A 12,714-nucleotide genomic window follows, 5' to 3' on the forward strand; every position below is an offset into this window, starting at 1 on the left:
GCAGGGCCTGATCTGAAAATTCAGCAGCCCTGGGCCATGTGGGTGCCATTCATGGAAAATGCTCTTATAGCCCCTATTCCCCACTGACAAGCTTCCTTTTCTTCTGCTCTGCACTTTGCAACCTCAGACCAACTGCGGAGGGCGGGTGAGTGTGGCACAGAAAGCCAGCTCCAGCTGGTGTCGTATTTGGCTGCCTGCTTGGCCTGGCTGCTCCCCTCCAGCCTCCCACCCCTACCCCACCGTAGCTTTTCCTGCTTGGCTCTCGTGGCACGGTTAGTGGGTCAGCACAGTGAGTCTCAAGTGCTTCCCTCCATGGGCTGATTGGAGGAAGAGGCTTAGGTGGGAAAGGAAGGTCTTCCTGGGCCCAGAGAAGGGCAGTTTCTGGCCAGCTCTTCTGGTCCAGGACAGCCAAGGCCAGGACTGGAGGCTGGGTCTTGGCCCCACCTGGCCCCAGGGTGGGCGTTTCCCCCAGCATGCAGTGCCTGCAGCCAGGGAGGTCAGCTCCCTGCATGGCCACGGTAGGCTGAGGCTGCTGGGGCATAGCTGTGGCTCTGCGGTGATGCACTGAGCCCTGAATGGGAGGGGGAGGGCAGACTGTCACCTCCCCTGGACATCTTTCTTCAGCCTCTCCAGGCCCCAGATATCAATACATCCATTGCCAATTATGGTCTAGGCCTGCCTGACCTTTTCAAGTTTGAGACATGGGGTGGGAGGAGGGAGAAGTAACCCTGAGTGCCTCACCCTGCTCTGGTGGCAGGAGGGCCAGGCTGTTGTCCCCTGTGGCAGGACCCCAAGCCCACAACAGGAAGCCTTGCCTACAGACAGCCGATCTTTGCACTAACAGAGGAGCCCAAGTAGAGAACCCCCTTAAGGCTATCTGAGGTGCGCCTGGCCCCTGTGCCTACGCTGCGCAGGAGGACCGGAGGTGCTCTGTCCCCCGGAGCGCAGCGTCTCCCTTTGTCCTGGGGCAGTGCTACAGAGAGTGGAGCCCATCCAGCCCCCAAGCCACATACCCCAGCTCCTTCAGCTCTTCATAGCTCATTTCTCACACCCCTCTCCCTCACCAACCTGGCCTCCCCCCGGACATGGTCCTGTTGATTAATTTCACTCCAAAAGCTTGGGATACAGGGCCTGAAGGCCGTGGTGGGAGTCAGCATTTGCAGAGTACCTACTGTGTGCCATGAATTTTAAAAGATATCACCTCCTCTCATCTTCACAAACAGTTATGCTCATTTTTACAGATAAAGAGAAGGAAATCTAGGCGTAGAGACTCCACCTACCTCTTCATCAAATGTCACTGAGCACTAACTCCAAGCCAGACCCAGTGCTGGATGGATGGCCCTGCCCCAGCTCCTAAGGAGGCCCGATTCTGGCTCCAGGTCCACCCACATGACTCCAAAGCCAAGATTCTTCCCTCCAGAGCAGAGCCCAAGAGCTTTCTAGAGTCAGAGTTTCCCACACAGAATCAGTGAGCTCCCCATCTCTTGCTGCCCACAGACGTACACGGGCTCCATCCTGGTGGCCGTGAACCCCTACCAGCTGCTCTCCATCTACTCACCAGAGCACATCCGCCAGTATACCAACAAGAAGATTGGGGAGATGCCCCCCCACATCTTTGCCATTGCTGACAACTGCTACTTCAACATGAAACGCAATAGCCGTGACCAGTGCTGCATCATCAGGTGGGCGGCCCAGCACCTGTGTGGAGCTCCAGGCTTAGGACCTAGAGCTCCAGCTGTGGGTTCCTGCCGATACCTCTAGGAATTGCCGTGCTATCAGAAATGCCATCAAGCTCCTCAGGAACCAGACCTATGTACTCTGTGCTGTGTAACCATGTAGAAAATCACCTCCCCTTTCTCAGGTATCATATCTCTACGCTACCAAAGCTCACGTTAGCTTTTGAGGCCAGCCTTGTTTACTGCTGGCTCCTGTTAAGTTATGGTCAGTTGACATCTCAGGCTCCTATATTCTTTTGGACAGAGGGTAAAAGACAAAGCATTGACTGCACATCTAATATGTGTTGTTCTCTATGGCAAGTACAGATGCAGGGGTGTTTGTGTCTGAATGAAGGTGAAGGAGAATGCAGTAGAGCACTGGGCCCTTGAGCCCTGCCCCAGCCCTGGAGGGTCCATATTGTCAGCCGGTATTACAGATGGGGGAGCTGGTGGATGGTGCAGCCTGGGCTGAGTTCCAGTCGGGTGGGGAGTCCCTGTAGGTTGTGACAGGTCCTGCCACTCCCTCCCTCTGCAGTGGGGAATCTGGGGCTGGGAAGACGGAGAGCACAAAGCTGATCCTGCAGTTCCTGGCAGCCATCAGTGGGCAACACTCATGGATTGAGCAGCAGGTCTTGGAGGCCACCCCCATTCTGGAAGGTAGGCCCAGGGTTCCGAGGGTGGGACCAGGCAGTGGGGCGGGAGAGGGCTTTGCCAGTGACACCCTACTCACTCCGCAGCATTCGGGAATGCCAAGACCATCCGCAACGACAACTCAAGCCGTTTCGGAAAGTACATCGACATCCACTTCAACAAGCGGGGCGCCATCGAGGGCGCCAAGATTGAGCAGTACCTGCTGGAGAAGTCGCGCGTCTGTCGCCAGGTGGGCCTGAGAGCCAGGGATGCAGGAATAGACCCAGGTCCCTGGCCTTAGGGGTCTGTGTGGCCCTGATGCTCCCCCACCTGCCCGTATTGCTGCCTGCTTGCCTCTGTGCTGGAAACCCCACCATGAAACCCACCGATGGGCTTCTCCACAAGCTGCTTGTTAAAATAGTAGACCATCATCCCAGGCTAGTTCCTGATGGCCTCCTCTGGCCCTCCTCCCCTGGCCCCCAACACTGTGCCCACATTTTCAGGCCCCAGATGAAAGGAACTACCACGTGTTCTACTGCATGCTGGAGGGCATGAGTGAAGATCAGAAGAAGAAGCTGGGCTTGGGCCAGGCCTCTGACTACAACTACTTGGCCATGGTGAGGCCCAGGCGGGCACCTGGGTAGGGGGGCACCCACCCTAGGAGTGCAGGGAGCTGGCTGCTGCAGACTCAGCCTTGAGGTCTCACTGGTCACAGGGCTCAGGTGCCAGCTTCTTGCTGGCTTGTCTGGACACCAAGGAGAAGTGGGCCCCTGGCCATTGCTGCCACCAAGCAAAGGGTGGGGGACCTTGGGGCATGCACATGGCAGTCTGGCTTGGGGAGCACCACCCCTTTAGCCTTGGGGAGAGCCCATGTCTGGTTGCCTGGGCTGGGCTGGGGTGGGCCAGGCCACATGGACGTAAGTGTGAGCTACAGCACCTGAAGCGTATGTGTGTCTGTGCATGTGTGTGTTGTAGGTATGACAGGTGACCCTGGACTTCCTGTAGCTGGCTGGCACACACGTGCACACACACACACACACATCTTGTAGACACACAGAAAATGTGGTGTGCCCCCGTTGATGCCCTGCTTGTATGCAGCTACCTCTCTCCTCTGTCTCCACCAGGCAGTACCTGCCTAGGGGGTCAAGTCCCTGATAGTGGGTATCCCTGGGGGGGCTACAGGAGCCTAGTAGGGCCTAAGTGCTGTGACTGCCAGGTGGGCAACAGGGACTGGCCTGGCATCAGTGACCTGCCTGCTCTTCTGAAGAAGGGGCACCAGCACCCCCAGATGTGGAGAATGAGTTCCTGGGAAGCTCAGGCTTTCTAGACTCTCCAGACTTTCTGGAGGAGTTGTGGTGCTCACTGGGTGATGTCAGCGCCTAGGGCCCCAGGCTGGCCTGGCCTGTCAGGCAGAAAGGGCCTTTTGGGCAGGCAGCCAGGCACTGCCCCTCTGGGGGTACACTGACATCCTCCTGCACCCCACTCTCCCACCCTGCCCACCAGGGTAACTGCGTAACCTGTGAGGGCCGGGTGGACAGCCAGGAGTATGCCAATATCCGTTCCGCCATGAAGGTGCTCATGTTCACTGACACCGAGAACTGGGAGATCTCGAAGCTCCTGGCCGCCATCCTGCACCTGGGCAACCTGCAGTATGAGGGTGAGGCTGCGCTGCCCTTGCCCTGCCCCACCCCTGCGCCAAGTGCAGTGCAGTGCCTTGCTGCCCACATGGTATTTCTGTCCCAACACATGCCCTCTTTGGGATGGAAGCTGGGAAGAATTCGCTGGTGGGTAGATTTGAACAGGTCTGCTAGCTTGAAATCGGCTTTGGGTGTAGTGTCGCTGTGCTGACAGTCCACCATGGAGAGGTACAGTTAAAGTACATTGGGAGTTGTCTATGGACCCTTTAAGACTCACTTCAAAGTTGGTTTCTTCTTTACAGTCAGATGTCTTAGAGAGAGGGTTTATCTTTGAACTAATCATTGTAAGATGTGAGTGACTGGATAGCCATCTTTGGAAAGGGAGAAGGCTAGGGAAGGGAGCATGTTCATTCATCTAACATTCTTGGACACCTACTGTGTGCCAGGCTGAGAGGTGGTTCCCTGAGGCAGGTGGTGGGTCCCACTCTGCTCTTGCCCCTGGTTCCCGGCATGGTCCCCAGGCAGAGTAGGAGCCCCAGGAAATGTGCCCAGGGAATGAATGATCCCAGCACTAAGGAGATCACAGTCTAGTCATCTTGAAAGACTAAGAGACACAGGGAAATGTAAGCTGACAGAAGGAAGAGCTTGTGCAAAGGCCGTGAGAACAGAGCACATGTTGGGAAGGGCGATCCAAAGTTTGTCTAACAGGAGCCAGGGCTGCTACCAAGAGCCCTGGGAGTGGGGAGAGAGCTGCAATGACCAGTGTCTGTTCCTTGAATGCCAGGCATGGTGCCATGTGAGGGGCATACATGGTCCCTACCCTCATGGTACCTGCAGTCTCATGGTGAGAACATTAATCAAATACACCTTGACCCGGGAAGCATTTAGTCACAGTGCTGATGCCCTCCCTAGACAGGGCAGGACCCTGGCAGCAGGAGTGACAGCCTAGTCCTCTTAGGACAGTCCCCTTGCCCCTGTTGCCCACCCTCCCTCCCCTGATGCTGTGCCCCTTACTGCCAACAGCTCGCACATTTGAAAATCTGGATGCCTGTGAGGTCCTCTTCTCCCCGTCGCTGGCCACAGCTGCATCCCTGCTTGAGGTCAGTGCCCGGCCTCTCTCCCCTCCACGACTTCTGTCCGTCTGAAGGGTTGAGTTCAAGCTCATTGGGGGCTGGGATGTGGGAACCACATGGCTGGGACCCTCTGGTTTGGAGAGCTCTGTTCAATATGGAGAAGCAACCGTGTGCAGGTCCTGTGCAAGGCATAGGCCCTGGAGGAGCTGCCCTGGGGATGGCGGGGCAGGTGGGGGCCCTGTGATGCCCTGGGCTACGTGACCCTGGGTGAGTCATCCCTGCCTTCTGGGCCTCAGTCTCCACATCTGGGCAAAGGGCACTGGTGTCCATGGGTCAAATGCATTGAGTCTGTCTGTCTTTTAGCAAACACTTACTAGGGTTGGAAAACCGGGATGAATAAAGCCAGAGTTAGGGATGTCCTAGAAAGGACAGGTGACATGCTGGAGGGAGTTAAGCGGGGCTGTCAAGGAGACAGAAGTTCCTTCCAGGCAGCACCAGGGCAGGTTTCCATGGCTGGGGAGAATTTGGCCATGGGCCCTGGGGCTGGCGTGCTTAGTGGAGGCAGTGGTTTGGGCCAGGCCAGTGCTGGAAAGTGGAGGGGTCTGGTTGTGGGTGGAGGGAAGGGGCAGTCTGGATGGTGAGCACCGGGGGTGTTGCCTGCACCAGGTGAATCCCCCAGACCTGATGAGCTGCCTGACCAGCCGCACCCTCATCACCCGTGGGGAGACGGTGTCCACCCCACTGAGCAGGGAGCAGGCACTGGACGTACGCGACGCCTTCGTCAAGGTGGGCTGGAAGGAAGGGGCCGCTTGCTCGCCCTAACCCTTGGGAATTTGGGCTGTTGATGAGCAGGTGCCAAGGAGTCCTGGGAGGCGGGTAGACGTCTGGGTCGCCACCCCTGCCTGCCCCGGGGCCACAGTTGACCTTCCTCGAGTCCCAGGTGCCCATGCTCCTCTGGGACTTTCCTAGCTCTGGCCACCCCAGGCCCTTGGCTTTTGGCCTGCTTTGATCAGCCATGCTGTTCCCAGCCCCGGGTTACTCTCTTTGGTCTCTCTGTAGAAGACACAGAAGAGAGGGGCTGGATCGGGTCCTGTTTCTACAGCCCCTCGTTTGCCATTCATGGAGCCTTCACCCACCACACCAGGCCCTGGGCTGTGTTCGGGGACCTCAGAGATAAACAGGGTTGGACAGAGAGACGAGAGCCCCAAGGAGGGCTCCTTCCCCGGCTGCAGGGAAGGCTTCTCAGAGAGGAGCTGTTATCTCAACAGAGCCTTGAAAAATGTGTAGCAACTGTTCAAGCAGGAGAAGGGGGCTCCAGGCAGAGGGAACAGCTTAAGTAAAGGGTTGGGGGTTCCACATATCACTTTGTTCCACGCAAGGGCTGGAGCGAGGCCACGAAGGGTCCAGGAGCCTGGCCTGTCCCTCGGGGAAGGGTGTGGCTGGTGCCAGTGGCTGATCGCTGCCTTTCAGGGGATCTACGGGCGGCTGTTCGTGTGGATTGTGGACAAGATCAACGCTGCAATTTACAAGCCTCCCTCCCAGGATGTGAAGAACTCTCGCAGGTCCATCGGCCTCTTGGACATCTTTGGGTTCGAGAACTTTGCTGTGAACAGGTACCGCATAGGGCTCTGCTCATGGGAATTTCCTTCCCCAATACGGACATAAGAAATAATCATGTCTCTCTCTTGTGAAGCACATTTCGTTGCCTCCTAATATACTCTGCCAGGCTGTTCCACCATCAGGTGGACCCTCCCCCCTTCTTTCTCATCCCCTTGTGTCCCTCACCTCCCTAAGGTCAGCTGAGCCTGGCTGGGGTTGTGAGGAGGCTGTACACGTCCTGAACACTTGGGGAGGCAACCTCTGGTCTCCAGGCCCCGCTGGCCACTGCTGATCTGCCCAGATCCATGCTGCAAGGTGTCTCAAAGCAGGGAGGCCGGGCCTGAGCCACACTTGTGTTGGGGTCTCAGCCACCATTGGGATTCTCTGCCTTTTAGGGGCCGTGTGAGGGGCTGATGGGTGTGTCACGTACAGGTGGGTCCTGGAGCCCCACTTCCTGCTGGAAAGTCAGGACCTGGCAAGTCATGTCAGTTCCTGTGCAGTTTGGATGTCTCAAAGCCCTCCTCCAGCTCCAAAACACCATACTCAACACACAGGGCTGTGTCTGTGGCTCGGCCTTGTCTGCAGCCGGGGCTGTTTCCCAAGACTTGTCAGCCCCCTTCCCACCTCCCAAGGCCACTTTCGATATCCCTGTATGGCCCACCAGCCAGCGTCTGGGCTCTTTCTCTCCCAGGCAATCTGCCTGGGGTTTGAGTGCCCACCTGCCAATCCCCAGCCCTCCCCAGGGCTTGATCATGCAAGGGAAAGGGTCCTGAAAAGCCTTAACTCTCCTTCTGGCTCACGGAGTGACCCTGGACAAGTCCTTTGCCCTTGCTGGGCCTCTGTGTCCTCCTCTGCACCTGGAGGGAGGTGGACTTGATAAACCCCCTTGCCTCAGAGTTTGGAGTCCACGATGGGAGCAGCTTGCTAAAGGCCACGCTGCAGGTGGAGGCAGAGCCAGGCTCTGAACTGCAGGGTGGGGCCTGAACAACACCCTTACCCCATCCCTGTGCCCCTGTAGCTTCGAGCAGCTCTGCATCAACTTTGCCAATGAGCACCTGCAGCAGTTCTTTGTGAGACACGTGTTCAAGCTGGAGCAGGAGGAGTATGACCTGGAGAGCATTGACTGGCTGCACATCGAGTTCACTGACAACCAGGACGCCCTGGACATGATCGCCAACAAGCCCATGAATATCATCTCCCTCATCGATGAGGAGAGCAAGTTCCCCAAGGTGGGCCGGTCCTGCCACCGCCTGCCGGGGTCTTGGGCGTGCACAGCTTCCTTCCCTGCTCTGAGCCACAGCTTTCTTCATCTGCAAAATAGGACTAATGTTACCCACCCCTCAAGGTGGCTCTGGGGCCAATTCAAGTACAGTCATCTGCCATTTGGGAATCACCTACAGTCCATGGGGTCCTGGGCCAGGCCATGAAGATCCAAGCATGCAGCTGGCACAGAACGGGTGCTCAGGACACAGCATATATCTCAGAGCTGGGGAGGGGGAGACGGGATTGCACCCATGATTTTAGTCTTGGGAAATCGATTGTCTAAACTGGAACGCACTTTCAAAGTTGCGTAGTTCCAATTCATCCACTTAAGAGATGGGGAAATGGGGGCCCAGGGAGCTCCTATGTGAGGTAGAAATAAAGGGAGGGAAGCTCCTGAAGAAGAGACAGGGTGCAAAGACATGGGCAGGGAGGGGAGTGGGGCCCATGGAGGAGAGGGTGGACTCACAGTTGCCCCTCCACTCCCCAGGGCACGGACACCACCATGTTACACAAGCTGAACTCCCAGCACAAGCTCAACGCGAACTACATTCCCCCCAAGAACAACCACGAGACCCAGTTTGGCATCAACCATTTTGCAGGTGTCGTCTACTATGAGACCCAAGGTACAGAGGGCTGCCAGCTGTCTATTGCTCCCTGCCTGTAGCCCTGCCTTCCCCTTCTCCAGCCCAGGAATAAGATATCTGGAATTTTAAAGATTTTTTAAATTTGTGAATATATATATATATATATATATATGCTTGACTAAAAGGGCCAAGTGTTGGATTCAGTGGCATTAAGTACTTCACAGTGCTGCGCATCCAGTACTGCTATTTCCAGGGCTTTCTCACCGCCCCAAACAGAGGCTCTGCATGCATGGAGCGATGCCTCCTTTCCCAACCCCTAGTCCCCTGTAACCTGTGTTCTACTTCTGTCTGTGAGTTTGACTATTCTAGGTACTTCATATAAGTGGAATCATATGATATGGGTGTACATCATTTAATGTCATTTATGAGAATGTGTCGTTAGGCAATTTGGTCACTGTCAATCATCATAGAGTGTAGTTACACACCTAGATGGTCCAGCCTACTACACAGCCAGACTATCTGGTATGGCCTATTGCCCTCAGGCTACAGACCTGTACAGCATGTTCTTGTACTAAATACTGTAGGCTGTTTTGACAGAATGGTAAGTATTTGTGCATTTAAACATAGAAAAGGTACAGTGAAAATACATTATTACCATCTTAGGCACCACTATGGTATCCGTAGTTGGCTGAAATGTCATTATGCTGTGAAGGCGTGACTGTCCTTTTGTGTCTGGCTTGTTTCGTTTAGCATAATGTCGTTAATTTTCATCCACGTTGTAGCATGTATCAGTTGCCCTCATTTTCATGGCTGAATAGTATTTCATTGTGTGGATAAACATTTTGCTTATCCATTTATCTGCGAATGGACATTTGGGGTTGTTTCTACCTTTTGGCTTTTGTAAATAGTGCTGCTCTGAACACTAGTGTGCAAATATGTATTCAAGTCCCTGCTTTCAATTCTTTTGGATGGGCTCAATGCTTGTTTGTACATTTAGGGAAACTGAGGCTCAGAACAAGATGGGGGGCTTGACTGTCCTTACCTGATACAACGTAGCCCATTAGGCTCAAAGTCAGGCCTAGAACCGGCCCAGTTACCCGCTAAGACTCGGCAACAAGACCAAGCATGAGTTTTGAAGACCATGCATCTTCTTTTCCCCTGGGGACATGCAACTGGGTTCATGTTAAAGCTGGAAGTTAAGAAGAGTGGTCAGAACATGGGCTTATCTCACTTGGAATTCTTACAGGGTTTGTCAAAAGACTGCAGACTTCCCTTGCCAATCCCTTCCCACCCACCCTGGTATAAAGGGCCAACCTCAAATTGGCATCCGTTATGGGCTGTGTCTACCCCGAGCCCTGCCATACAGCCTCAAGGGATCTTACCCATAGTCAAAGGCCAATTAACCCATAATTATCTATACCTACTATGTACCACAAAAAATTAAAAATTAATTTTTTTTAAAAAAAGGCCAAAGACATTCAAACATGCTATAACCCATCCGTTTCTTACTCCCTTGCTGAACTGGTCCAGAAGTCAGCAGTGTATCAGTGAGCCAGGGTGCAGTGGTAGAATCTGATGGCGGCTCAGACTCCCTTAAAATACTGGACTGTGAGATTCAATCTTATTGTTGGAAGAAGGAAGCAGACATTAAGTTTGAAGGACTGTCGCGCAAACAAATTGGTCTTTCATTTGGAGTAATAGAGGATTGTATTTTTCCGTTCAGTTCAACCAGTATGCTCTTAGCATCTATTATGCACCAGGCTTTATGATGTTGCTGAGGATACAGAAGTGATAATTGAGTAATCTCTATGCTGAGTTATAAAACCATAGAATGCTATGTCTAGAGGGAACATAAGGGTCATCTACCTTAATAGAATTGGAAACTGAAGCCCAGAAAGGGAAATGGCTTGCCTAAGGTTGTTAAACAAGACTAAATGACTAGAAAGAATTCTACCAGCATTTTCTAGTTCACAAAGAACCTGTTCAATACAGCATCTTATTTATGATGTGGATTTATGAAGTGGGTGGTATTAGGTCTTCTGAAGAGAAGCAAGCTTGTGGGCAGTATCCTTCCCACCCAACAGTTAAGGAACCTGGAGTCTCAGAATGGGGGTCTTTCTAGGATCACATAGTGAGTCTGTCAGAGCTTTAATGAGAACCCAATTACATCCCACTGCAAGGCCCACCCTCCATTCCTGTGTGCCCCCTGCAACTCCCCCCTCCCCAGGTGCCAGGCGGGCAGCCTAGCACTGGTTCTCTGTGCAGTCTGCCATTCATGGGCAGCCTTTGTCCTACTCTGTGCAGTGGCACTCCCCCTCAGTCATCTGCAGTCCCTGGACACCCTGTCTCTTGCCCCACTCTACCAACCCCCTCCCCATTAACCAGTTTCCAACTGCTTGGTCCCTGTGAGTGGCAGCCTTCTCTGGGGTCTGTGTGGTGCAGGAGAATCTCCCTAGGCTCCTGGGGGTCCTGGGGGTCCTGGGTCCTGGGTGCAGAGAATCTCCTTTGCACCGGCATCCTGGGTTCAAGTCTTAACTCTGCCCATGGCTTACTGGGTGATGTTAGGCAACTCACTTAACTTCTCTGAACATCAGTTTTCTCCCTTTGGGGGCAGAGGAGGTAATCCCTACCTGTCCCACATAGAAGGATCTGTTAGGGGTCCTCGTAAAACATAACACACTGTCCAATGACAAGGTGGTTTTAATGAATTCCTTTAATATTAGCTTGTACCAGATCAACATGCATTCTCTCCCAGGTCACACACTTACTTAACAAGGCCTTTTGATGTCTCCGTTCAAAAGACTCATGGTGGCTTTGGGGTGATTGGTCAGGAAGGAGGCCTGCTTTCTCCTGGAGACTGAGACCCCCTGCCCTTCTTGAACAGGTCTGGAAGAGGGGAGCTATGTTGTTGGGGAGATGGCCCCTCACTTTGTGATCTTGGGCAAGTCTCTGTCCCCTCCAGGCCTCAGGGTCCCCCACCATGAAACGGATATGGTGGAACTAGTGGATTTTGAGGTTCCTTCTGGCTCAGATGTTGTGGGTTTGGGGAGGGCCTCCCAGAGCTGGTAAGATGTGACTGTTGTTTGCTGCTTGCAGGCTTCCTGGAGAAGAACCGAGACACCCTGCATGGGGACATTATCCAACTGGTCCACTCTTCCAGGAACAAGTTCATCAAGCAGATATTCCAGGCCGACGTCGCCATGGTAAGCCGGGCGTGGTTTCCGTTGTTCGGGAAGGGCCCCCACAGGCCAGGCCTGGGTCTGAGCCCTGCCCTTGACCAGTAGCTTCAGCTGAGCCCCCCTGGCCACATAATGGGTATGGAGCTTTGCTGTGGCTCCAGGAGGGGCCTGGAGGGGCCTCAAAGCTGTTCCCATCTGGTCCTCTTATTGTACTAATTGGGAGATGTGGCTGGGGTGCAAGGCCCGGAGAAGAGTCACCTGAGAGGTTACAGAGCAGAACTGGTCAGGGCTCGGTTTACTGTGGGGGTCCACCCCCTGGAACCCAGCTGCTAAAGGGAGCACAGGCAGAAAGAGCACGTCCAGCCTGAAGGATGTGGGGTGGGTGTGGATACTCAGAGAAGCTGGCAAAGAGGGCATGTCTGCAGATCCCATCAGACAGTGGGAGAACTGCCCCCTCCGCCTTTCCTTAGGCCCTAGGGTGAGGGTCTAATAGATTTTCTCCTGCAGGGTTGCATGCCTTTTTATTTCATATTTTCCTCCTGTCCCATGGTTCCCTGGAGGGTGCATGGAAGGCCTCAAGGGGAAGACAGCCCCCGCCCCCTCCATGCCTGTCCAGGTGCCTGGCAGTCCCCTGCCCTCAGGACCATCGAGACATCACAGAGCTTCCAGGACCCCAGACCTCTCCCTGATGGTCCCCCTCTCTCCGTGGTGGATTTTGAGTGGTTTTGTGACCCACCACATTCTCCTTGCCCCTCCTCTCCCCATCTCACTCTGCACCGTGGTTCCTGTTGTAGTTTCTCTGTGGTTATTCATCGGGCACTCTGCGCCACTCAGCAGCTGCTGCGAAGGTAAAAGACCCCAGCGGCCTGGTGGGGCTTGGTCCCGAGCCCCCACGGTGCTGAGGCTCGGGGAAAGGGTTGGGCTTTTTCTCCTTTTTTTGGAGTGTGTTTTTGTGTGGAGTGGTTTATGGAGTGACTTTTGTGTTTGGTTTTTGAGTTGTGTGTGCTGTAGGCATTTCTTTCTTCAAGGAGGAA

At 54.3% G+C, this 12,714-nt stretch overlaps 1 protein-coding gene across 4 annotated transcripts in view; it reads left to right on the plus strand.

Annotated features, from left to right (window-relative positions):
• The window catches only part of MYO7A (myosin VIIA), an 87,326-nt gene that overhangs the window by 26,458 nt on the left and 48,154 nt on the right, over nt 1–12,714 (plus strand). For all 4 annotated transcript variants that reach the window (XM_033205318.1, XM_033205321.1, XM_033205319.1 and 1 more), the window contains exons 5-15: nt 1,498–1,682; nt 2,251–2,372; nt 2,453–2,595; nt 2,849–2,962; nt 3,849–4,002; nt 5,006–5,082; nt 5,722–5,841; nt 6,526–6,668; nt 7,673–7,883; nt 8,405–8,540; nt 11,598–11,704. In XM_033205318.1, coding sequence (XP_033061209.1) covers nt 1,498–1,682; nt 2,251–2,372; nt 2,453–2,595; nt 2,849–2,962; nt 3,849–4,002; nt 5,006–5,082; nt 5,722–5,841; nt 6,526–6,668; nt 7,673–7,883; nt 8,405–8,540; nt 11,598–11,704 — 1,512 coding nt within the window. The remainder of the gene's footprint in view (nt 1–1,497; nt 1,683–2,250; nt 2,373–2,452; nt 2,596–2,848; nt 2,963–3,848; nt 4,003–5,005; nt 5,083–5,721; nt 5,842–6,525; nt 6,669–7,672; nt 7,884–8,404; nt 8,541–11,597; nt 11,705–12,714) is intronic.

The sequence above is a fragment of the Trachypithecus francoisi genome, unplaced genomic scaffold, assembly GCF_009764315.1.
Source record: "Trachypithecus francoisi isolate TF-2019V2 unplaced genomic scaffold, Tfra_2.0 Lachesis_group8, whole genome shotgun sequence".
Lineage (NCBI taxonomy): Eukaryota > Metazoa > Chordata > Mammalia > Primates > Cercopithecidae > Trachypithecus > Trachypithecus francoisi.